Consider the following 27,749-nt stretch of genomic DNA (forward strand, 5'->3'; position numbering starts at 1 on the left):
TATTCAATAAAAATTAGATGTTTACAATAAAAAAATTTAAATCAAACATAAAAAAGCCAAAACAAATTAAGCAAATTGAATATAAGTTACCAAACTTCATATTTCACTAAGCAATCCAATCTATAATACAAAGTAGAACGATGTCTGTCTGTCTGTCTGTCCGTCTGTCCGTCTGTCTGTCCGTCTGTCTGTCCGTCTGAAGCTTAAGATCTCAGTAACCACTGAACCGATTGGGCTCTACTCTTCAGGGAATATACCTACTGGTCCTGTGATGGTTTTAAGCTATTTTCTTGGGGGGTGGGACACCCCCAACCCCCCAAAAAAATGAAACCCCCCCCAAAAATTTTTTTTTTTACTTTTTCTTTTTAAATCTAAAATACCAAAAATTAGGTTGATCAAACCTCTTGGGGCAAAGCCCCTAGAGGCTAGGAGCGAAGCCGCTAGTATATCTAAATAGTTGAAATATTTGTATTTTGGATAAATTTCAATGAAACTTTAACAATATATACCTACAACTTGAAATAAACCGCTTGTGAAATAAATAAAGTTTAATACTCCGAGTTTCAATTTACTTCCGAGAGAAGGGAATGTATTACAAATTCACAGGGTCAATAGCATAGACGTCCAAGGGGGGGGGGGGTGAAGGGGGTTTAAAGAGGTGTTTGCCCCCCTCAAACCTTTGAAACACCTAATTTTACCCTACTTAAAATTTTAAAAAAACATACATTAGATTAACCCCTCAAACATTTGAAACTCCCTGTTATACCCCCACAAAAAAAATCTTAGACGCCCTTGGTCACTGGTATCTATAATACAAAGTAGAACGATGTCTGTCTGTCTGTCTGTTTGTCTGTTTGTTTGTAGCGAAGGATCTCGCTAACCGCTGAACCGATCGGGTTCTCCTTAACAGGGTAGATTCTCATGGTTTCCGGGAAGGTTTATAACTATTTTGGGGGAGGGTACCACCACCCTCCCAAGAGAAATGACAATAAAATCGAAAAATTTTGTTAAATACGGGAGACTTCAACGTAAAATAAAGAGGTATCGTACTAAAGAATTATCGTAGCAAACAAAAACATTTAAAGTGCCACTAGAGGCCTCTAGGGGCGTAGCCGCTAGTTAATTATAAGATATCACATCAATTTCCACACTGCATGGAGGGGACAGTAGCAGTTTTGCTCATAACTTAAACAGTTACCAACCATAAAATTTTACATCTACGACTTTAAGAAAAAGATTATTTCTGGTATAAAAATTATGGGAAAAAACATTGAGGTAAAAAAACGAGAAGGAAAATTAAAGAATTGTAACAATGCAAAATTCTGCCATATGAGCATTTAAACTTCATAGGCAAAATCAAATTATCCGCCATTGACCTCTCCCAATTAAGTATAAGAATTATACTTATATCAAGTATAAGATTTTGTACAGTTTAAGGAAAAAAAGTTGCTGAAGTCTAACCAGCCGCAAAAAAAAACATAAAAGGCTACCAGCAAGACAGGTGCACATGGCCAAAGAAAATACGCAAAAATAATCCTTTTTTTGGGACATAAATGTTGACTGCGAGATAGAATTTAACATGTACGAATAGCTGTTTGGCCGCTGGATATATTTGTTGGAAATAATCGATTTCAGCATTATTTTACAATGAACTGTACCAAATCCTAAAAGTTTAATAATCAGTTGAATAAATAATTTTACTATCCCTCTCTATCAGATGTAAATGCCTGGCTTCTTTATGTATGAAAAACATATATTGTATACATTGCGAGTCCTCATTCTAAAATTTAACAAATTGTTGTTCTTTTTTTGTGAAAAATGGTATTAACAAGAATGAAATGATGAATTATTCATAATCCATAATCTGACGAATATACTATGTGAGAATCTCTCTCAATCAGGTCTAAATGTTTAGCTTCTTTATGAATAAAAAATGTATATCCTATACACTCAGAATCAAGGTTTCAAATTGTTGTTGAAATAACAATCTTTATCCATCCATTTCTGTAATGTTTTTTTTTAAGTTTTATATAAATCCAGATAAAATTAATTCAATTAATCTTAAAATTACAACAATTTTCCTCGTCAATGAAACTTCGCATTTTTTGCCACGTAATTGGTTTCGCCATGTAGGGCATATATCCTGAGTCCTCCAGGCTAGACAGGAAGCCCATGTAGTCAGGACACAAGTACTTATTTGTGCAAGCGTTGACGGTCTGAAAATATTTTTTTATAATCATGAGTATTTCAATAATCTTTTAGGGTGGGGGATGCATTGCAATGAATATTTTTTAAGTCCCCAATATTTTTCAACCCAATAGAAGTAACTTAGTATTTTTGGTTATGGTTTTGCGAGAGGTTGGTTTAAATTCCCATTGAAATTTGAAATCGAGAAGGACTACCTACCCCTTTTATCAACCTCACACACAAACCTCTATTAACCTACACTATACGTACACGCCAATCTAAATTTTTCCAGCTTATACCAGCAACGAATATAATTCGGGAAATAAATCACGAAACCTATGTGCGTTTTTCAGCTTTCGTTGGGGGGGGGGGGGGGGGCAACACATATTAAATTGACGATCTTTCCATCTGTTCCCCAAGCATTATTTTAGATCTATTTCGCTTGTTGGTTATAACTTATTCATTGAATATTTTTGAATTTTTTTGAATCTTATTTCTGTTTATTTCTAATTTATGTTTTTTCCTTTTATCCAATTAATTAAAAAAGGTGGGTAACTTCTCTCATGGGTGAGATAAATATATTATAGACACACAAAGATAGTGTAATCATTTAACCCTTACAGATCGGGCCCCAAATATCACCTTAATAGATCGGGGTGGGGGGGGGTAATTTAGCACCCTCCCCCTCTATCTCGGCTCCTGTTACAGATAGAGACGTAATTTTTTTCTATAATTTAGCTCCCCCCCCCCTCCCCGATCTATAAGGGTTAACAAAGAGTTATTTGTCTCAATGGTTTTATTCTACCAAAGACCCTTTTAGAAACCATTAACCATCCAACCTACCTCCATCATAATGTAGGGAATATATCTCTTCTTCTCTTTGGATCTCAAATACTTTCCAATGGCCTAAAACAATTAATTAATCATTCAAAGCTATGAAATCAAAATTGTTACATCTTACTGAAGCAATTCAATGCTTGTCATGAAAATACAATTGGTAAAATCCTATATAATTTAGATATAAAGAAAAATGTAATACTTATGAAACCTAAACTCCTAGGCTTTCCAAGCAAATTTGAAAAGATCTGGTCCAATATTCCTCAATTAATTTCACTCAAAAAAGTAATCGAATTTTTAAAAAGCTCTTTTTAGTGCCTACAAAAAAATTACGTCAAATTAAAATAATAGACTATATATATGACGTTATTTCTATTGGCTTCATAAAGAGTTACAATTCAAAATATTATGTAAATGATTTTTTTTAAAACTATAATGTTTGAATCATTCAACATAATTTTTTATTAAAATTCACTTGAGAAAAAAAAAAATGAAACCTTCCTTAAAATGCCCAGCAAAGTTTATTTAAAAATCTATTTAAGAAAATTCGGTTTATGGCCATAAAAATATTTAATCTTACCTTGCATTCATATCCCTCTACGTCCATCTTTAAAGCAACTGGCTTATTTTCAGGTACTAAGTCTTAAAAGAACAATACTTTGAAAAATATGAAATTATAAGGTTGCGTGATTAATTTGAGTATAAATAAATGTAAAATAACTTGGTCTGCGCTTCTAGCATCTATATCTATAGGATATGTTTTAAAAGGGGTAAAGAGGGGGGCAAACAATAGCCTAAAATCATCCCAAGACTTAAATCTTTTTAAAAATTTGACTAAAATCACCCTGGAACTTATATAGAGCTCAGTCGGTTTAGACAAACGAAAAGCTTTACTACTTTATAAAAAAGGATAATCAAATCTTTTAAAATATAAACATTATACACACATACCTAAAATATCCTCAAATAAGACAGATTCTATAACATTAGGTACTTTTAAACCTGCCTAAAATGAATAAAAAATAAATCAACTATAGAATTATAAGAACAATTACGTATATAAATGTTTGTTATATTTTGCATAACCAGACAACTACCTGAATCCCCTTGTTGGGGACCTTTTTCGTCTTATAGCATTTGTTGATTTTTAAAGACCCAATTGAAAGTCGGCACAGTGTCCTCGGGGTGGAGGGCATACAGTTATTTAACCCCTTCCCCTTCAATTGTTTTACTTTGATGGAAACCACCGTAATGCATTTAAATAGAAGGATTAGTTAGGATATTATCGATAATTTATATTTATTACTGCATCGTATTATAGATAGCTTTCCGCGGATATTAAAATGAAAAAAATATTAAAAACAGTTTTGTTAGCCACGAGGGACCAAAGGCCGGGTTAACAAAGCTTGTATTAATTTGTGATTTTATATTATATTCGTGTAAAATTTCTATAATACGCTGCTATTTATAATTTTTTAGTATGGCTGATAACCGGTTCTGATCCAGCGGATATGAATCGTTTTCGAAGCCATGCTGTAAAATTTGTGTTCCATCCTTTATTTTATACAAGGTTTTTATTATATTTCTTACTAGATCATTGTCCTCATGCATAACCGTAGCCCCTGGATTCTTTTCATCCGCCATCTCAGCTCGCATACTTGTATATTCATCACTGAAATTTGAAAATATTAAATAGAAATACACAAGGAGGACAACATCCATATGTAGCGAAGCACAAAAAAAACATGGATTGACAAACAGACATAGTAAGTTCTTAAGCATGTATTCATAGCCATCACCTTTCTGCATAAAATATGTATTTGTCATTTATAGCTGACCATGCTACAGGGAATCTTCACAAGAAATTCCATAATTCTATCTTCAATTTAACATTGTTTACAAATTGATCTTTTCAAAATTAAAGTAAAACACTAGAGGGAGAAAGGGTTAAATAACTGTATCTCCCCATCACAATGTAATTGTGCCGACTCTCAATTGGGTCAGCCAATAATGTCGGGGATATTAACACAGCCTAGTAGAAGAAAACAATTTGCTAGCAGACGAAGAAGGTCATTGAAAAAGGGAGGTAGGTAGTTAACTGTATATACATCTATACTATAGATCTGTTTTTCATTTTTCAATGTTGAAAAAGAACTTACCTTACAGCATTCAATACATGATACACATATCCATCTACCTGACTCAGAACTGAAAATATCATCAACAATTTAAATTGGTTCTAGATGTGCCTATTTTCAAAATTAAGATTATACAAATTTAAATTTTAAGGTTATTTTTAAAAGCGAAGCTTTTCTATAATTAGGGTCGGTCCGTTCGTCCGTCCGTACGTCCGTCCGTCCGTACGTCTGAGACAGATAGCTTTTCTCGTTAATTTAGGCATGTTAGAATTGTCCTATTGATTTCAAACTTTGCATGGTGATCAAAGAAGATAAAGTATAGAATAGAATCCAGGTAGAAGATTCTGCCTGGCTAGCCTGAAATAAAATTGGAACTTTTGAAAGCCCTAAATGGCTACAAGGCTTGTAGTAAAATCATATGATTTCAGATATTATCGAGAAATGATATGAAAAATAAATGCCTTTTTTAATAGTATACTAAAAGCCATACAGCCAATCGTCCAGCCATATTTGTCCTATTCACAATGGATTAAAACCTTATAGTATTAGCAAAACTTTAAACAAAAATTCATTTCAACATGAATTTAGTAAAAAAATGACTTTAAAAATATTTGGTTAAGAAATAATGATCACGGCATTTGTATTAGGGTTGCGCATGAAGTTGTTTACAAAAAATCCTTAGCAGCTGATTTTTAATTCTTTCAAGGTCTGAGAGTAAAAGATGTTTATATCCAATTATATATTTTTAAGTATTTTAATTTCAATTATTACAGTTAGGGAGTTGAATCCATTTTTATAGAAGCAGAAACATAATCTATGATTATGGTTTGGACCCTCTAAAACTATAATCTACCCTTTCACTTTCCCCTCTCTTGGTGAAGATATCTTCAACACCGATACGATTTTTGAAATGTAAGATTCCACTTTTGCCTCTCTTGGTGAAGATATCTTCAACGCCGATACGATTTTTGAAATGTAAGATTCCACTTTCAATAGAGGCGAAACTGGAATCATGGTTTACATTTTTAATATCTATGTTTCTGTAATCTTCCATTACTTTTTTAACATCGACATAATAGAAATGTACCATACTATTTTAAAATTATGTCAATTGTGAAAAAAGCATAGATTTTATATATGATTTAAACATTGTTGTATATTCTTAACTAAATAAATAAAACATACAAAGAGCGTATATAAAAGATATTTTGTTTATTTAAAAAAAATACTTTAAAAAGGGTATCAAATGAGTATTCAAAATTATTTTTAAAAAGTCGTTTATTAATTAATTCAATTGTATATATTTGTAATTTTTTTGTTCAATTTATTTCATCTTAATATTTCCCTAGTAATCTCTCACCGTGTAAGTAAGCACTAAGAGGTTAATTGCTTATTTAATTGTGAATTTTTGTGGTAAATTACTGAACAATTTGGTCTGATTTGTGAGTTAAAAGTGGATGGAGTAAATAAATCCTTAGACATTTATAGTAAAAGTTGCTTGTATCACCCAGCTGTTTAAAAATCCGCATGAAAACTAAAGGAACGACGCATGCATACGACGCAATACCATTATTTTCCTCGATGTAAAAAAACGGCGCATGTACACGCATTTGAGCTTATACGATGCTTTTTTATTATTTTTCTCGATATGCTCATACGACGTACGTGTTTTTAAATGCATCGCAATTTGGACCAGTTTTGCGATGGAATAATAAAAAATGCGTCGGGTTTTATTTAATATTAATTCGGGAAAAAAAAAAAAAATTACGCCGTACGCATCGTATGAGTAAGTCATTTTTTTTTATAAAATTGGTTGGTATTAGGTATATTAATAAAATATTACATTTCAAATTGAACAATTATTATATTGAATGAAATAAATAATAACTTTTAATTTAATAATTGGCATTAATTATAAGAATTAGAAATTGATTTAAATTCAATAAAATTGGATTAATTTAATCAAAATTCATTTGAAATTCTCATATCAATACATAAAAAAAGCACGCAATTAATGATGTATAATTTTACATTTTCTACTTAGATATTTAAATATGAGAAGTGTACAGAACAAAAATAGTTATCTGTCCCTATTAAAGGGGCCGAGAAAATCTTAATCTAAACTTAATATATCAACAAATTAAAATTCACTAAAGTCCCCATATATTGTTGTTTTCACATGTACACAGTAAAAAATAGTCATCTTTCTCTCAATAATCAAATTATTGATATAAAACAAGGATTATATAAAACAAAGATTATAGATCAAACGGATAATTAGAACACTTGAAAATTTGTTGTTAAAAAAGTACACAAATCAACATGTTTAAAATGGACGTACGGACATTCTGGTAATGATTATAGAGTTGCTACGCTTTCCAAATCGTACCCAACTACTACAGGAATCATCATGCAAAGTTTGAAATCGATAGGACAATTCTAACATGCCTAAATTAACGAAGAAAAGCTATCTATCTCGGACGGACGGACGTACGGACGGACCGACCCTAATTATAGAAAAGCTTCGCTTTTAATAATATTCTTACCTTTAAAAATTATAAAACTTATATTTAAGATATGACGATTAGAATTCTCCTTTCAAAATATAGCAACAAATGAAAGATAAATGTTTTTCAATCCATTTACCTTTCCCCCATCGCGATTTTGAACGAAGTTCTTTAATAGATTTAATCCCGTTTCTTGATAGATTTCTTTATTTTCATATTTATATCACGACACAAACTATTTTCTGTTTACTTGACACTGCTGTACAGAAAAACTGTTATTATTTGTTTATTTTTCCACTTGGGGCTCCAATACAAACTTTGGATCTTTGATATGTTATTACTTTGATATTCGCCGATAAACTAACCCACCCAAGCTACCTCTGTAAGCCCCCCGCCTATTGTGGCAGTCTCCCTTCCCCTGTGTCCTCTAAACCAGGGGGTAAAGTCATCCCCTCTCATTCAAACCCCCACCTTATTTTTGTTTGGGTATACATACACTCTCATGTTGTCAGATGAGAGTTTTAAATTTCGGCCAATCGACCTGTTTAGCAGCGAATTTTAAGAAAACGAACTTGTTTTACAATAGTTCTTTACAAATTATCCATTTTAAAGCATTTTTAAAAGAATAAAATTAAATAACATAACAAAAATCGTCAAATATTGTATATTTTTATTATAATAATTAGGCCCGAACTTTGACGTTCTGGCAACTTTTTCTACACTTGTGAAAAGGGTATCAAACTTTAAATTTATAGTCTGTTATTTTTGCTGAATTGACCATGTATCTATTCATTGAAAACTTTTGTTACTTTTAATCAGGAATACATCAAGAATTATAAACGTTAAAAAGTTTGTATCTGCATGAAATTTATAAAAACAAAAAATGTGTAAAAAAAAAAGTTGTCAACTTGTATATAATAAAATACCCACTTCCCTATTCCCCGACCCCTTTTTTTGCCTAAGTCCCCCCTCCCTACCCCACCAATTTAAAATTAAGATGTTTTAAGATAAATAATAAATATGCTTCAATTATTTCAATTTAACAACATTCATATGCGACGTAGAAGTTGTTATTTTTTAAAATTAAACTACACAATGAATTAGCTACATTTTTAAAAATTTGTCAACGTTTCTGTGCGTCGTGTGTGTTGTAATTTTTATGAATGAAAATGGAAAGGTTTAACAAGTAACAATTTTAACAAATTCTCGACGCATTAATAAGGCAATAGCGTTACCTTTTCTTACAAACCGACGCATTTCTTATAATGTAACGTATGAATGTGTTGTTCATCCATTCTCTATGCGGCTTTTTGAAAAGCTGGGCAGTTAAAGTGAAGAAAAAGAAGGAGGAGTAATAATTAATCCTTTCCTTCCTGTAAGCAGTTTATGACGAAAATTGAAGATTTGGCTGATATAATCCAAATAAGCAAAAATTATCATCAATTGCTTATACCAAATTTAACATAAAAAGGCATGATTTGGTATATAAGCCAAATAAGCAATAATTTTCATTGATTGCTTATAAGTAATTTTTTTTTTTAAAGTATGATTTTGTTTATATATAAGTCAAATAATTTTCATTGATTACTTAGTAGGGGTGTCATGCTTAGTGGTAGCACACTGAGCTACAGTGGTGAGAGTTCAAGTTCAATTCTCCATATGTTGACTCTAATTTCTCATTCGCAACATTAATCATGCATCATCCCCTGGTTGTGTAAGAAGAGGATTATTGAGTAAGTTTGGATACCCAATAGTCACTTACTTAAAATCAGTACTACCCTTAACCCAAGCTCCTCTTTGGAGAGGGTCATTCATTACGGTGACTTAATTTGGGACATCTGCCATACTCGGCAAGGGTAAGGTAATAATAAGTAGATCTCATGAGATAGCAAGTCAAGACATAATGTGCTTGAACATGGAGCTTGATAGTCCTATTTCTATGGAAAAGTGTCTCAGCCTACTCCAGATCAAAGCCATACTAAACTATGGCTAATCAATCAAATTGATTACTTATAAGTATTTTATCATAATATAGCATGATTTGGTATATGAGCCAAATAAGCAATAATTTTTATTGATTGATTATGAGTATTTTTTTTGTAAAATTACCATGATTTGGATAATAGCAAAAATTTTGGTTGATTGCTTGGAAATAATTTATCAACAAATGGCATGATTTGGTATATAAGCCTATAAACAAAAACTTTCATTTATTTCTTATAAACAATTAATCAAAAATTTATATTTAATTTTTTTTGTACAAAATGAAAGAGCTAAATTTTCTTGCATTAGGGTGAGGGCAGGCTAAACCAGTAATTTTTTCAGTTTTTTAAAGAAAAAAAAGGGGAAATATTTATATTTTCTAATAAAACCAAGACCATTAGACAGCTTACGGAAAAGACTATCAGGTTATCCTAGGACTTTAAGAAGTGTGATATAATTAGACTCAAAGTCATTACCGATTAATACCCCTCAAGGGGGGCTAAACCAATAACGTTTTTTTCAACCGAAAAAAAATCAATGAAAAACGGCCAAACAGCCAATCAAACATAATTAATCTTAATTAAACTGCGAACCAAAAAAATAGGCAAATCTGAATTTGCAGAATAGCAGCTTTAATATTCATTTAGGATGATTTTACTGTAAATATAAAATGTAGATGCATCTTTTGGTTACAAGTTTCCACCGTTGATTTTTTATTAATCAGCATCACTGAAGCACAAGATCTCAAAAACAGCATTTTGGGTAAAAACTGGTGAACCAAAAAGATATGCAAATCCAAAACAAATCAATAGAAAAACGATTATTTTGCACCTTTCTTCTGTTTTAAAGATTGATTCCAATAAATTATCAATTTTTTAAGGGATTTATGCATTGATTATAATGAAATGTAGTATAAGGTAGAAATTAATGATTTTTTAAAATAAGAAATATTAGAAAAAAAGAAATTCGACCCCTATCACTTTAGAGGACAGTTGCTGACCTCCAGTCTTATGGATGAAGCTAAATACATATTAAAAATAATAATTACTCCCAAAAGTATACAAAAATTATTTTTAATGTGTTAAAAAAATCCATTTTAAAATCTTGATTTTGAAGATGATGGCCTTTAAGATGCTCCTATGGGTAGTGATGGTGAGCCAAATGTTATCAAAGTGCATGACCATGATGACAACTTATATATTGAACTATGGTCCAATTTTTGTATTCATAGCAGCCTCCAGCCAAGCAGGATTAAAAAACAAAAAAATTGCAATTTTAATTACTCAAATGCATAAGGTAAATACTGGCGTTTTTAGAAGATGTTTTTAATTCTTGTCGGTTGGCTCCATTGAAGTTTGCTAAGACTACAAAAAATGGTACATAGGTTGATAGACAAGTTGTTGTAATGGGCATGTACTTAGATAACATTTGGCTCACCATCATCACCAATAGGAGCATCTGAAAGGACATCATCCTCAAAATCAAGATTTTAAAATGTTTTTTTTAACACATTAAAAAGCATTTTTGTATACTTTTCAGAGTAATTTTTATCTTTGACATGTATTAGCCTACATCCATTAAACTGGAGGTCAGTAGCTGACCTATAAAAGGATAGGGGTTGAATTTTTGTTTTTCTGATATTTCTTATTTTAAAAAATCATTAATTTCTACCTTATACTACATTTCATAATAATTAATGCATAAATCCCTTAAAAAATTGTGAATTTATCAGAATCAATCTTTAAAACAAAAGAAAAGTGCAAAAAATCGTTTTTCCATTGATTTGTTTTGGATTTGCATATCTTTTTGGTTCACCAGATTTTACCCAAAATGCTGTTTTTGAGATCTTGTGCTTCATTGGTGCTGATTAATAAAAAATCAACGGTGGAAACTTGTAACAAAAAGATGCATCTACATATTATATTTACAGTAAATTCGTCCCAAATGAATAATGAAGCTGCCATTTTGAAAATTCGGATTTGCCTATTTTTTTGGTTCGCAGTTAGGTTAGGTTAGAGGGATTATCCACAAAAATTTTCATAAGGATTGGACTATCCCTTCTATGTCAAAAATCATTTTTTTTAAAGACATGAAATTTAATTTTTTTTGCAAAAATTTTCTTTAAAAAAAAAATTTAAATTTTTTCATAAAAAAAACACTGTCCTACTCACTTTTTGGCCTAATTCTTAAAAAACCCATATTGAATTTTGGAAAACCTGAAAATTGACCTTAAAAATCAAATTTTAATTTTTTTTCAAAATTACCTGAAAATGCCCCGCCACCAACTCTGGTCATTTTTGAAAAAAATATTAACTCTATTTTAAAGCTCTCAACCGATTTGGAAAGTATGGACAGTTCTTAGTTAAAAAGGTTTTTACGGATTAGTTCTAGGTCTTACCTATTTTTGTGTAGGTCAATCTTTAACACCTACTGAAAAATTTTCAAAAAAAAAAATTTTTTGTTTAACTTTGAGACCCTAAAAGTACCCTTAAAATTAAACTCACAAAATTTTTATTAATTTTATAACAAACAAATTTGCTTCTATGTTTTTTTCTGTCATTTAAAAGGAACATAGAGATAAAGGTCATTTTATGAAAGTAGGTCAATAATTACTGGATTAACTCCTTACTAGTCTATGCCCCCCCCTCCCCCTACTTGGTTAGTAAGATCTCTCAGTGCACACACACTGACATTCACGCCACACAAGTGGACACCCTGTTACTTATAAATAATTATGAAACTCATCATGCAATTTTAACTTGCTTTTCCTAAATATTTTGCTTTAAATTAAAATCCTCCGCTACCTTATATTGTAGACTATAGTGGTTGCGCCCCTAGCATCATGAAGCTCCGTTTTTAAATGAATAGGGGGCACTTTTCTCCAAACAGTTTTTCCAAACTTTTTCCTTAACTGATTTTGAAATCTCATTTTTTTTATATTTTTACCATTTTGCTTTTTGTCAAAATTTTTATCAACTTTTTACTAGACTTTTACAACATTTCTACACAATCCTTTCTTTCCTTTAATATACATTAACAGCCTTGTGAGTTATTCTTGTAGTTCAAATGGTGGGCCTTGGGTTGGGTAGTTACATGTTTATGATAGAGTCAAATGCACATTTGTTTGCATTAATTATTTCAGACCTGTCTACTATTCTACTTGGTTAGCAAGAAGTCAGTCAACTCATTGGTCGACAAACGTTCATATCCTGCCTTACTCATTTAAAGTATAAAAAAATTTACCATCAAAATGGACAATGCAGCGTTCAAATAGGACCAAGAGACATTTAGAATCCATTGAGAACAAAATCCTAGCTGCTCCTACTTGGCAGATATTTAGTTTCAAAGATTTGAGGTGAAAACACCAAATTCAATGAATATAGAAGGCAATTCTACTTTGAATACAGGAAGATAAGATGTGTTTCTGTAAATTGTGCTCAGTATACTTTTAGATACTTTTGTAGCGCAAATAAAATCTTATTAATGTAAAATCAATGCAGCAGTTGTGATTTGACTTGATTTTGGTTAACTTGTCTTTGTGTTTTATTTGTTTTCTTTTTGATCTTAAACATTAAGGTATAGAATTCTTTACTTATTAAGAATAGAGAAACTTTAGAGACACCATCTCTAAATCAGGTTATCTGATTCTTGATTGTAGGATAAATATTTCTATAATTTTCTATATATTTCTAATAAACTGCGAAGTAACAAAATTGTAATTAATCTGTTTCTATTAAAATTTTTGAATTAAATTCATTAATAAATGGAATATTAAAGGAACCCTGCAAGAAATACCTCTCTTTAACTGCTGAAAGCCTGCCATAAGTAGACCCAATAAAAAAAATTTGAAGCCTCCAGCTTCAAAAACAAAGTTAATAGCTTATCTTTGTCAAAAACTTAGACTGCCAGTAACTGATAACATTTTTACAATAAAAACACCCTCTTTTATAGTCAAAATGTCTTTTTAAAAATTAAGTTTAAATTGCATTCGAAAGGGTAAAATCATAGCAGAAAAAAAGGAAACTAATGTAAGTAATACAGATGCTCAGCTTTGATTGGTTGTTTAGCAGACTTAGCGTGGACTCAGACTTCTAATTGGCTAGAAATCCTAAAGGCTAGCATTCTCAGGCTACATTACTCTCAATACAATGCAAATTAAACTGAATTTTTTTATATGATTTTGACTATAAAGAAAGGTGTTTTTATTTATCAGTTACTGGCATCCTAATTTTCTGCCAAAAATAAGCTTATAATTTTCTGGGCGAAGTATTTTATTAATGAAAATTTTATTATTAGCAATGAATAACTTTCAAAATTTTCATTGTACTAAAAATATGATTTTGAAATGTCTATAACTTTTTTGTTTTTGAAGCTGGAGGCTTTAATTTTTTTGTATTGGGTCTACTTGTGGCAGTCTTTCAGCAGTTAAAGCGGTTTATTTCTTGCATGGTTCCTTAAAGGGTATTAATTTGCCTTTGCTACAAGTAACTTTTTCTTATTTAAAAATCTCTTCTATATTAAACTACTGTAAAGCTTTCCACTTAAAAACAGAAACAGTGTGGGAATATGAATCTTAATATATGGAGGTATAGATTCTTCTAAGTGTGTTCTACTATACTTTCACAAGACTTCAACTGGGATAATTATCCTGAAGCTGGTATGTTTGATGGCAATAAGCCCCAACCTACAGCATCTTTCAGTTCGTGTTCCAGATATGGTTGAATCAAACAGCAACTTTTGATTTATATTTGATCTAAGTAAGTAAAATTTTTTTGGATAGTGTCTGAATACAAAGCAATTTGATTGTTTCAGTTCTTCAGACACCCAGAAGTTCATTTCCCTGTCCTCAATGTTTGGTACCACAAATTCACTAAAGATCTCAATCATGTAAACATTGCCACAGCAGAGCAAAAGCAAGTCTTTTAGTTAAAGACCCCTATTCTAACATAGTTTTTTTTTCAAACGGTTTTCATGGTACAACTTTAAAGTTAAAGCTTTCTTTAATAAACATGAATTTCTAGGAGATACAGAAATTCATTCAGTAATAAAGCTGAGGTTTAAGTCAATTTGGCCAGCAATTTTTCTTTATTGCTGGTAACTTGGATAATGTATATATGTAATCATGCAATTTTACTAAAAGCTAGATGAACTTTTGGGTCTGTCAAAAGTTCTAATTTTTTTTCAAGCTAGCTATGCAAAATGTTCTACATGGATTCTATCCTATACTTTTTCTTCTTTGAAGCAAACAATGAAAATTATTGCTTATTTGACTTGCTATATACCAAATCATGCTATTTTTTGATAACTTATTTATAGGCATTCAATCAAGATTACTGCTTATTTGGCTAATTAACAAAATCATGCTTTTTTTTTTGGATAAACTACTTATAAAGGTAGAACGATGTCTATCTGTCTGTCCATCTGTCTCTTAAGATCTAGGTAACCACTGAACCGATTGGATTCTACTCGTCAGGGTATATACCTATTAGTCCTGTGGTGGTTTTAAGCTATTTTCTTGTGGGGTGGGACACCCCCAACCCCCCAAAAAATGAAAATTCCCCCCTCCAAAAAAAAAATAATATTTTCTTGGGAACACATTAGACAATGAGCAGCACCAGTAGTACTTTATTTTTTTATTATCTCTTGGGGAAAAGCCCCTAGGGGCTAGGGGCGAAGCCGCTATTTACATATAAGCAATCAATGAAAATTATTATTTATTTGGCTTATGTAACAAATTATGCTATTTTTGATAAATTACTTACAGGTAATCAATGAAAAACTTTGCTTATTTGGCTTATATCAGTCAAATCTTCATTTTTTTCATAAACTGCTTACAGGAAGAAAGGGATTAATTAGTACTCCTCCTCCTTTTTCTTCATTTCAACTTGTATAAGCCACTTTTACTATAAATGACTGAGTATTTAAAGTTTGCTACCTTTTTATATGTTTCATTATTATTTGGCCACAACTTGGCCAAAAATGCTCACAAATCAGACCATTTTTGACCAACGATACTCAAATGGTTCCTTTACAAGCCCAATCAATCAGTTTTAGGATATCTTTATATTTCAAGGAAAATACCAAAAAAAGGCAAATTTGTGTGTTTCTTTGGTAATTTCCTTTTAGGATTTTTTTATCAAAATATTATTATGTTTGACAGGAAGGAAGGGAGGGGTGGGAGGGAGGGTAAGTGGAGACATAAGCCTCATCAGTCTAGCATGGCAACCGATGAACAGAATCACAGTTCTTCGCCACAAGCAACGGGCTTATTTATATAAAACTCCAACCAATGAGAGTCACACTCTCATTGGTTGAAGTGGATGGAGCGCTTGGAAGGAGTGTGAGAGGGCAGAGACAAGGGATGAGAAAGGCAGAGAGTAGGGCACATATAGCACATATAAATATTAATGAAGCACAGTTACGCTGTAAAGTTTACTGACACTTTCGCCGAGAAGTTTACCAACGCATTTGCCGTGATGCCCGGACCATGCTTCCAACAGTATGAATCAAGTCCTATTTAGGACATAAAAATATTTTCAAAATTGAGAAGTTCCCCTGACAACAAACATCTCTTGCCGCAGCGCTTGGCACCCTGGCCTATAACCTAACCTAACCTAAAATAGTTTTTTAATATTTTGAAAATTTGAGTACCCACAACAACGAACATCTCTGGCCGCAGTGCTCGGCTCCCTAGCCTATAACCTAACCTAACCTAAAATAGTTTTTTGAAATTTTGAAAATTTGAGTACCCACCCGACAACGAACATCTCTGGCCACAGCACTCGAAATTTAAACTTTTTCCGCCTCCCCTTTTTCTTTCCCTTCACACTCAATCCCCCCTACTATTACCCTTGCCTCTGTATGACTGGACAGGGCAAGGAAGGAAAGTTTAAAGAAAAGTATAGTTCACCAAGACTTTGCCTTAGATTGAATTCAGACTCTGTCGGGAGGGGGGGGGGGGGGGGGTGCCCAAATTTTCACAATTAATAAAACAAATTCCTAAGAGGATAATGCCGTTTCCTTTTATATGCACTGATACCAAAAAATCAACAAAAAAATACTTATTTTTACTTTTCTCTCAGAAATAATAATTAGCCCAAAAAGTAAAATAAAATCACGCATGGTATATTTATCTTTTCTTAGGCAAAGATTATTTTAAATGTGCATTTATTTTAAACCAATGAAAATTCAAACTGAAGTACAAAATAGAATCCAGAAATTTTGCCTATCTATTTTGGCTTTCATTGTAGGTGGATTGAATTTATGTAAAGGTAATTCTTATCTCAGGATTCTTTAAAACTGTAAAAGTAGATTTAAATATATTTCAAATAACTTAATAAATTAGATTCAAAGGCCTTATAGATTTAATTAACTTTGGGATAATGGTAAAGGACAATGAAATATAAATTATCCTTGCCAAACTATTTCATTTTTATGTAAAAAGGTATGATAACCAATCTGCCATTGTCCTATCACTCTCAGATAAAGTTTAACTTTGGCCTATGTTATATGTTATAACACATACTTAAGACTTAAAACTTAATGTAATGAAAAGCTTTCACTTAAGCAAAGCTAACAAATAAAATTATGAAACATATCAGGGATCTAAAGAGATAAGACAATGGCCGATAAATTAATGCACATCCATAATGATGACGCACTAAATAACCCCTTATGTAGATTAAAATTAGTGGTTCAAACGTTTATAAACACAATGTAATCAACCAATCAAAGCCAACGAATAAGAAAACGTTATTGTAAAACTTTGTGTACTATTGTAATAAGCAGTCAATTGTCTCCTCGCTCTCTGGAGTAAGAAAGAATAAAATGTGATGGTAATCTACAATTCACTTTTCTGCCTGTCCGTCATTCTGTCCATGATTTTTTATGATTTTCCAGTATGGCTACGAAACCAATTATTATCCGCTGGATCAGACCCGTCTAATCCATACCTGAAACCATGTATTGTATTGTATTATAGACATTTTTCTACAAATAGTAAAGTAAAAAGTTGTAATATGATCACCAGTCTTGTTAGACTGGGCCTTCGCCCCTTCGGGACTAACAAAACTGGAAAAAGAGATGCAATAAACAACTAATCATGGCTGTTTAGTTTTGACAATGCCAGTTTTCATCAACCAATTAAGATTAAAAAAAAAGTAAACAAATTTATAAATCCAACAAATGTTTATAAAACTTTGGGTACTACTGAAATTTAAACCCTCCCTTATTTTGCTGAGAGTAAACATATTAAAAAGACATAGTGTTAGAAACCTGCAAACCATAAGAGTGATTTTTTTAGACATACAGAATTCTACCAACCCTTTTTGTAGAAAACGTTGCTTAGAAGCATTAACATTTTGTATGTATCTTATCAATTTATATTGTTATAACTCTTAATATAAAAAGCTTCATCAAATGTTTTCAATGGACGTTCAGGACTTTCTGATAACGATTACAGGGTGCTACTGTCCTTCTCATTCTGTTTTCTCATGTTATTATAGACAGAATTTATTTAATTTTTCGTCCATTTTTCCCTCCCTGTAGACAACTTTTATTGTACCCAGGGAGGTAGGGAACATTGGACTGAAATTACCTTCTTAGCTGGTCCAAAACCTCTAGGTACTTTAATTCAAGTTTATCGCCACCAGGGATCTAAAGGGATAAGACAATAGACGATAAGTGGATGTACATTCCCAAAAATACCCCTACTGTAATTTGCCATCAGTGGCTGAAACGTTTCGACACTATACTAAATAAACTAACCAATTAAAATTCAGTAAAAGTCCCCAAAGATGTTAAGCAAACAAAAATGAAAACGTTATTATAAAACTTTGGGAACTAGCAGAGAGAGAGGTGGACAATGGACAAAAATTCTGGTGCTGCGCTCATAATTTATGGGCAACACGAGAATTTTTTTTTTTGGGGGGGGGGAATTTTCATTTTTTGGGGGGTTGAGATTGTCCCACCCCCCAAGAAAATAGCTTAAAACCACAACAGGACCAAAAGGTATATACCCTGAAGAGTAGAATCCAATCGGTTCAGTTGTTACCAAGATCTTAAGGGACAGACGGATCGACGCCGACGGACAGACAGACAGACAGACATCGTTCTACTTTGTATTATAGACTAGCGGCTTCGCCCCTAGCCTCTAGGGGCTTTGCCCCAAGAGGTGATAAAAAAAATTAAGGAAATCTTCAGCAAAAAAAAAATGGCGGGGGGTATTTTTTTGCTTTTGGGAGGTTGGGGGTGTCCCACCCCCCCAAGAAAATAGCTTAAAACCACCACAGGACCAATAGGTATATACCCTGAAGAGTAGAATCCGATCGGTTCAGTGGTTACCGAGATCTTAAGGGACAGACAGATAGACGGACAGACGGACAGATAGACATCGTTCTACTTTGTATTATAGATAGTAGTGGTTAAACCAACCAATCAAAATTCAGTAAAAGTTCCTAAAGTTGTTATGCCAACGAATAAGAAAATTTATGTTTTGAGATTTCTAATAAAAAATTTACTTTAAGATAAACATTTTCTGAAAAAAATTGTTCTAGATTCAAAAATAAGGAAATTACATCCATTTAACCTTTTAATTAACCTTAAAAAATAAAGTTATTAAATGAAAGGGTGAAGTAAGCGAAAAATGACTTTATCTCACTTAAAGTCGGAAATTTATTATTTAACAGGGAACATGCACAATTTTTTTTTTGCCATCTAACTCTTATAGGAGCCGAGATAATATGTGGGGGGGGGGGGGGCATTGAACGACTAAGGTCTGGAAATGGGCCTGATTGCTAAGTGTTAGCAACCTTTATTTTTAGGTCCTTTTTTTTCTTAAAAACTTCAAACTAATAAAAATATATAAAAAAAACTATCTAATATGTACCATTTCTACTATGTCGATTTAAATATATGATATGTTATCTTGAATGTATCATTACAGTTTTGTCTCTATTGAAAGTAGAATGATACATTATTATTATGTCGATATAAATAAGGAAATCAATGTTTATGAATACGCTGATATGTTAACATGAATGTATGATTTCAGTTTCGCCTCTATTGAAAGTGGAATCTTACATTTCAAAAATCGTATCGGCGTTGAAGATATCTTCACCAAGAGAGGGGAAAGTGGAAGGGTAGATTACAGTTTTAGAGGGTCCAAACCATAATCATAGATTATGTTTCTGCTTCTATAAAAATGGATTCAACTCCCTAACTGTATTATCATAAATTATTTTATTAATTGTTGAGTTATACGCAAGTTACGTTTACATTTCGTGATCAAGTGATTACGCAAGTTGCGTCATAAAGTACATTGACAGTGGTGAAATGTAAACAATATTAGATAAACATAAATTTAATTTCTATGCAGTAGAGACATAATAGAGGAAAAATCTAATACTTTTCGATATATTTTCATTAAAAAGATATTATTTCAGTTTTGTCCCAACTTGACATGTGTACCATTCAAGTTTCATATTATGTTTTTATTGCGCAAGCGCAACTTTTCTTCAATATTCCCTAAAATATTTGAGGTTTTCATTTCTATTCCTCCTTATTCTATGAGTAGTTAGGTATGATTTAGAAAGCGTAGCAACTCTATAATCATTACCAGAATGTCCGTACGTCCATTTTAAACATGTTGATTTTTTACTTTTTTAACAAAAATATTTTATGTGATCTAATTATCTGAATGTTCTGATTTTTGGTATACTGATTCATGGGACAACAAAATACAATATTATAAGCAAAGCAACTCTTTAATCAAGTCCTAAAAATGTAAGTATGTCCATAAACATTAACAGTATCAAGAAGTTTTTTAACAAATTTACTCACAATTTTGCTTTGACTCTTATTCATTTATATTCTGATTATTCAGTTCTGACACTATACAAGTGTTAATGTCCGTGTGTCCTATCGTTTCAGAGCTTCGATTTTATGGATGTTGTCATCCTTGTTTATTATAATATTTTCATTTCTGTTTCTATCCTTTTTTATACCACCTTCTTTTCATTATAAAATATTAAGAATGAGTATATATTCACATAAAATACAAATTTGAATCTCATTACAGAAGAAATGGACAAAAGAAGGTTGTTTTAAGAGTCATACATTTTTATAGAAATGACTGATCATAATCTTAACAGTTTTGCCATATCTCAATTAAATAACTAGATAAGAGGACCTTGTTAAAAGCGAATCTTTTCTACAATTAGGGTCAGTCCGTCCGTTACGGTTTCGTTAGTTTAGGCATGTTAGAATTGTCCTATCGATTTCTAACTTTGCATGATGATTCCTGTAGTAGTTAGATACGATTTAAAAACCGTAGCAACTCTATAATCGCTACCAGAATGTCCGTACGTCCATTCCAAGCATGTCGATTTTTAACATTTTTAACAACAAATTTTTATGCATTATAATTATCCGATTGATCAATTTAATTGAATATTGATTCCTAGGACAACAATGTACAATGTTATAAGCGATTCATCTCTATATCAAGTCCTTAAAATGTAAGTATGTCCTTAAACATTATCCTGCATGTAAGCAGTTTCTCAACAAATTTACTTACAATTTTGTTTCTGACACTCTACAAGTGTTAATTTTCGTTTGTTCTACCGTATCAGAGCTTCGCTTTTATGGATGTCGTCATCCGTGTTCGTTTAATTCATATTTTGAAACATTTTTGGTTGGGTATACTATTACCTGTATCAGGGTAAAATTAAATATAGTTTCTTTCTTAAAAAAATACTTACCTAAACTATTAAACAGTAAACCTTGATTCCTAATTATAGGATCAACGGATATTACTGAATGATTTAGAGCTGCTCCAAGCAACGTATATGGGCCTGTGTTACTTCCCAAATCTAAAATTATTACAAGCGGATGAATAAAGAGGTAGCATATCTTGTGTGTGTGTGTGTGTGTCTGCACCGAAAGAGCTCGCTTATCATTTGCCATAGGGTGGTTTCTTGACCATTTTTGGGAAGAGAATTAAATAATTACAATTTTTTGTCTGGTTAAAAGAATATTAATTTGTTGTGGAGGAGAATTTAGATCAAGTTTATTACCATCTTATAAATCTTTATGGGCTTTTTATAACACTAGTCAACAAACTTTTATAATAACGTTTTCTTATTCGTTGGCTTAACAACTTTTATTGAATTTTGATTCGTTGGTTGATTAAGAGGAGTGTCAAAACATTTCAACCCATAGCTGTAATCTACAGAAGAAGTAATTTTGTGTATCACCATTTGTAAATTAATTTATCGGCCAGTCTTATCCTTTTTGCTATTGAAAGTTTTTACCTATAATCCATGAATCAGGATATAAATGTGCTGCAGTTACAAAATGCTCCATCATATATTTATCATACCTAAACAAAAAATATAATTTATAAGTAACACAGAAAATGTGTTTTACTTCTGGGAATGGACCTGGCAATTTAAAAAAAAAATCCTTACTTTTTTCCGATGAATATAAATAGTTCTTTTTAAAATTTTACAATTTTCCTCACTGATATCAATTTTGAAATTTTAAAAATCGGCTTATTAGTAAGGGCAATCATGGTTAGAGGGATAAGACAACGAATGAAAAATCTCTCTCTCTTATCCTTACAATTTGGCTGGACTTATTATTTCATACCGTCGGATTTTACACCTTCGCTTTAAGGATGTTTTCATCCTTATTTACCTATGGGAAAAATACCCATTACAGAGGGCATGAAATATATAAAACTCTCGTAACTTTACAAAGTGTCTAAAAAATCAGCTATGTGACGTCATAAAAATGAGGGAGATGATTGGAGAAGTGGGAAAAAAAACTTTAAAAAAGAGATGGATAAACCCTTCATTTTTATGGCGTCATAAGGTTGTTTTTCAAGACACTTTGTAAAGATAAAAACACTTCCCTCAGGGCATAAACCCAGTAACGATTTTGTATTGGTTCTTTGAAATCAGCTAATAGCGTTTGATTTATGAACACAGCCAATTCTAAGCAGACAAAAAGAGCCTCTGCCAATTAAGGCAGGTAGTTGTCTGGATTATACATCTATATTAATACATTTATTGTATACTCAATGGACAATGACATACACTAATTATATAGTAGCTCCGAAATTATAAATGATACTTACGGCACATATTGTGCAAACCAGGAACTTATAAACTGAAAAAAAAATAATAAATAAACTGAAATGAAAAAAAAAATAATATGAACAAAAGCTCGAACAAAGATATTTAGGTCCATAGAAGGAAAGATTTACAAATATTTTAAACAACAAATCTAAAAATATTCCATAAATTGTCTTATTGAATCTTAAATACTTCTGTTAAATTGAAAAATGACCAAGCCTAAGTCGTCAACAACAAAAAAAACTTAGGAGTTTGACAAACAAAGACGTATAATGGTGAAGTTATTATAATAGTTATTTATAACCTCGTATATAAGTAATTCTATGCTACTTGATATGTGACTGTTTAAAGTTTAAAGATATAAGCACCTGTTTGATAGGTTAAGTTTTTGACGGGGTTAAAACCTTCTAAAAAAATTTTTGGGAGATAACACCCAGGAATAAGGTATAACCAACAAGGGAATTAAATCTAAAATCATATTTGGGGGGCAAATGGAGAGGTCGTCAATTTTACGATGTGTTGCCCCCCAACGACAGCTGAAAAACACGTATAGGTTTCGTGATTTTTTCCGAATTAATTTCGTTATTGGTATGAGCTGGATAACACCCACAAAATAAGTGTAAAATGTCCTGAATTTAAAATCTGATAAAATCTAAGGGCTTTGAGCCATGTCGCAAAGCGTCAAAGTATTTTTGATGGTTTCTGAGGTTTATTTTAAGGAGGTAAGTTAATTTTGCACAAAACTAAAATAATAGTTATTTCTCGTATCGTATTATAAACGGCTTTCCGCGGATATAGAGTGTACAATTATAAGATTAAAACTAGTTTTTTAGCCCCGAGGTGCCGGAGGCACCGGCTAAAAAAACTGGTTTTAATCTTATGATTGTACATTTCTATATTTGTAGAAAACTGGATATAATACGATGCTAGACATAGTTTTTTCGTATGGATGAGATCCGGTTCCTATCCACCGGATTCGAATGAATACGAGAAATTGACTTACCACGTCTTTATCTTGTCCACAGAATATGAAAGTTGTATTAAATTCAGTATAAGGAGGAGTTACATGACAAGAATTTGGCCCCTCCCAGCTTAATTCTAAAACAAGAATAGTTATTTATCGCATCGAATAATAGACACCTTTCCGAGGTCGATATCAAAATGAAAAGTTATAAGATTAAAATCAGTTTTGTAAGGTTTACAGTACTGCAATTAGCTTTTATTCTTATTTTTATGTTCGTGGAAAATTATCTGTAACACATGATTTTTTAGTATGGATGATAACCGGTTCTAATCCAGCGGATATCAATCGGTTTCGACGCGATACTGGAAAAATATTTATAATAATGACAAATTTTGTAAGAAGTAGAAGATTTAGGATGTAACAGCTGACTTAATAACAACAGGTCATTTTTGAAATTATTATTTCTAAAATAATTTACGTCTTTATTAAATTACTGAATAAGACTGACATAATATGTACAGGGTGCGGCACATAAATCCGGACATTTTTTAAACGGCCATAGCGTCAAAACTACTTGACCAATCAGGACGTTTGACCACACTATAGAAAGCTTAAGTAATGACCTTTTAGCATAAAAAAATCTTTGGACGAAGATGGACGTGTACACCGAGCTGGCCGCGCATATGTTCAACAAGGCAGATTCCAAATGCGCCGGTGGTTTAATGCGCAAAATCAAAAAACGTAGGGTCCGACAGGGAAGGAGTTGGAATCTTGACCTCAAATTTTGTGAGTGTCTTAGGCTCATTGAGACACACATTTTGAGTACTTAAAGTCCACTGTAGCTAAATCCTAGCCCAAATGAGAGCAAAAACATGGATTTTGTCAATTTGGCGGTTACTCATGTTCCTAAGGAAATGTGGCCTCTAAGCAGCCCGATCTTAATTCAATGGACTTTTGGGCCTGGGGCTACTTTGAAGCATGCACCAATAGACGTGCCCATACCACAAAGACCTCCCTCATTGCCACTATCAATGAGAACTACGCCAGCTTGGACAGGTACATTTTGACCTGGACCTGCCGGCGGTTGAGGAGGCCGGTAGAGGCGGTGATTGAGGCTGGCGGCGATTTTGTTGAATAATCTACTAGTCATATACCTATTTTGCTTCCCAGTTTTTAAAATTTAATAAAATCTTTAAAATTGACGATTTTATGTTCATTTGTTTAAAAATTAGAATTTGTCCGGATTTATGTGCCGCACCCTGTACAGTCTACACTCTACATATAGTGGTATAGTTATGTTGACATAATAACGACACCAGTTTTTCGACAGGTACTGCAGGAGGCCAATTACAATACATCTGAACTAATAGTCTAACCTAATTTTGAAAAAAAATTGAAATTAGGAGGTAGTTTTTTTTCTCTCTTATAAGCCAAATCCCTGCATGGGGGCTTAACCCTACTGAGGTACACTGTACCCAATAAAGCCTAACCTAACCTAAAAACTGCCGATAAATACTTACGTTTAAAATCAATGACATTAACATTGTATTTGAACTCAGACGGACGAGTATGGAAGTTGAACAAACAGAATATTGTTAGTAACCCCACGGCGGCTAAGGACTTTTGGTACTTCTAAAATTAAATAAGAATGATTAGGTTCAACAATTTCTAAACTGTCTATCTATATTCTATAATTCAAAGTAGAACGATGTCCGTCTATTAGTCCGTCTGAAGCTAAAGATCTCTGTAATGACATTTGTTAAAACAAAAATATATTTATTGAAAAAATCACGAAACCTTTCTCACGTAACTTTTTTTAATATTTAGATTTTGTAGCATGACTAACAGACAGACGGATAAAGAATCCGTTCATTGTTATGGGGAATCAGCCATCTATTTTGAAAAACAGCTGAACAAATTACATTTCTCTCATTGCGTGACGGACAGACTCAATGACGGACTAAAGGTATGAAAGACAAAATTAATATAGAGTAACATCGAGCTACTAAAATTGGTTTTTATTATTTACAACCCTTGCTTATCTTGGGCAAATACCCCCTTCTTCTATCTCTCCTTTAACATACTTTTTAGTTATAAAGTAGCTCTGCTAAAAATTACCTTATGTTTAAGCCTTCTAAAAAAAGCAGGTATTTTCTGATTCAACATTTTTGTTTATAATAAAATTTTTAATTTTATCATATACATACATATGTGTTTACATCAATATCATTTTCAATGGTCTAAAAATAATTAATATACATATAGGTACTTTTAACTTATTTTTTATTTCTTTTATTATTATTTTAGGAGGAAGGATATTTTTTTAGGGGCGATTTCTCTTGAGACGGTGGTTGTACCCTTTTAGGATCTAGGAGAAACTTCGATCGGGTTCTCCTTAACAGGGTAACTGCTCATAGGTCCCGGGAAGGTTTATAATTTTTTTGGGGGAGGGTACCACCACCCTCACAAGAGAAATAAAAAAATTTGCGCAGAGACTTGAACTCAAAAGATAAAAGTTATGTATTATTTAAACAAGGATGACAACATCCATAAGTAGCGAAGCACAAAATTTCGTGAATGGGACTGACGGTCATTGTTGTTTTTTTTTCAAACAACGGGAAATTTAATTTTGATATCTTTAACTGAAAAAATTTTGAAAATCGATTAATAAACACCAAAGATATGGGGGAAAATGTAAAAAATATAAAAATAGCCAAAAACCTGCAAAAAGGCAGTCTGACTGTCATTGTTGATTTCTTCAATTGACCGGAAATTTAATTTTTATATCTTTAACTGAAAAAATTTTGAAAATCGGTCCATAAACACCAAAGATATGGGGGAAAATGTAAAAAATATAAAAATAGCTATAAACCTGCAAAAAGGCAGTCTGACCGTCATTGTTGTTTTCTTCAAACGATGGGAAATTTAATTTTGATATCTTTAATTAACTGAAAAAAGTTTGAAAATCGGACCATAAACACTAAAGATACGGGGGAAAATGTAAAAAATATAAAAATAGCCAAAAACCTGCAAAAAGGCAGTCTGACCGTCATTGTTGGGTCTCTAAACGACGGAAAATTTAATTTTGATATCTATAACTGAAAAAATTTTGAAAATCGGACCATAAACACCAAAGATATGAGGAAAAATGTGGAAAATAAAAAATTAGCCTAAAACCTGCTAAAAAGCCGTCCGACCGCCATTGATGTTTTATAGTTAAATGTTCTCCTTAATGATGGGAATGTTGTCAAAAAATTTCAGCTTTCTATCTTTTATAGGGGCTGAGTAAATCCCATTTCCCCCATAGCGTTACGGACTGACGGACGGACTGACGGACTGACGGACTGACGGACGGACTGACGGACGGACAAAGTGAATTATAGAGTAGCTTCGCTACTAAAAAAAACATTTTAACTAGAGGCTTGTAACATATATAGCCGTAGTTTTTAAATGGATAATAATAATAATATCTTAGTATTAGTCACATTAGAATCACATTAGTTTAACTTAATCTTATATTCTTAATTGCATTCACATATAAACGAATATAATACAATTTTACATTGATCATATACCATAAATTTCATTTAACTAGACAAAAATAAGTGAAATTGTGTTCGTGGCTTTCACACAGGCAAAGAACCATGACTTGCTGTTTCATATGCGCGCGCCACGCGCGTTTGGCTTGGGGAATGGGGAGGTTTGAGCTGAGCAGGACAGCGCAGAGGGAGTGGGGTCAATGTAGGGGGGTATAGTAGCGGTGATTAGCAGTAAAAAAATAATAGAGGGTAGGAAAAAAATTTCTATATTAATTGATAATATGAACAAGGACAAACGCAGCTAGAGCTAATTAACCAAAATTATAAAAGTTTTTTTTACTGGCAAAAGTATAAGCGAAGTCAGTTTAATAGTAAAACAAAAAAATCAGAACATACTGATTTTATATGTTTCATTAAAATTAAAAAAATTATTTTTTTTCAGAAAATTTAAAACAATA

At 32.0% G+C, this 27,749-nt stretch overlaps 1 protein-coding gene across 2 annotated transcripts; it reads right to left on the reverse strand.

Moving 5' to 3' along the window:
* On the reverse strand, window positions 1-25,995 carry LOC145329746 (uncharacterized). 2 transcript variants are annotated; one of them, XM_080174124.1, is made up of 13 exons: window positions 25,871-25,995; window positions 25,273-25,384; window positions 23,792-23,886; window positions 22,791-22,822; window positions 21,964-22,031; window positions 21,412-21,522; window positions 5,184-5,232; window positions 4,615-4,696; window positions 3,976-4,030; window positions 3,605-3,666; window positions 3,031-3,093; window positions 2,082-2,216; window positions 1-1,780 (listed from the first exon to the last, which is right to left on the reverse strand). In XM_080174124.1, exons 1-13 carry the CDS (start codon window positions 25,916-25,918, stop codon window positions 1,673-1,675), a joined length of 1,020 nt encoding a protein of 339 aa, XP_080030250.1. In that variant the 5' UTR covers window positions 25,919-25,995; the 3' UTR covers window positions 1-1,672. The 2 variants fall into 2 exon arrangements, with proteins under 2 accessions (XP_080030250.1, XP_080030251.1); XM_080174125.1 differs by lacking the exon at window positions 1-1,780 and having other exon boundaries at window positions 1,819-2,216.
* Window positions 25,996-27,749: the final 1,754 nt, after the last annotated feature.

This window comes from Acartia tonsa, chromosome 10, assembly GCF_053477335.1.
Source record: "Acartia tonsa isolate MP-2025a chromosome 10, ASM5347733v1, whole genome shotgun sequence".
NCBI classification, from domain to species: domain Eukaryota; kingdom Metazoa; phylum Arthropoda; class Copepoda; order Calanoida; family Acartiidae; genus Acartia; species Acartia tonsa.

Bases quoted from the DNA above. Each gene is read 5' to 3' on its own strand.
- LOC145329746 (XM_080174124.1), bottom strand. From the start codon at position 25,918: ATGTTGAATCAGAAAATACCTGCTTTTTTTAGAAGGCTTAAACATAAG. The intron at 4,031-4,614 runs GTAAGAAATATA...TATTCATTTTAG, and splicing joins TGCATGAGGACAATGATCTA to GCAGGTTTAAAAGTACCTAA. The intron at 1,781-2,081 runs GAAAATTGTTGT...GTTAAATTTTAG, and splicing joins TGCGAAGTTTCATTGACGAG to AATGAGGACTCGCAATGTAT.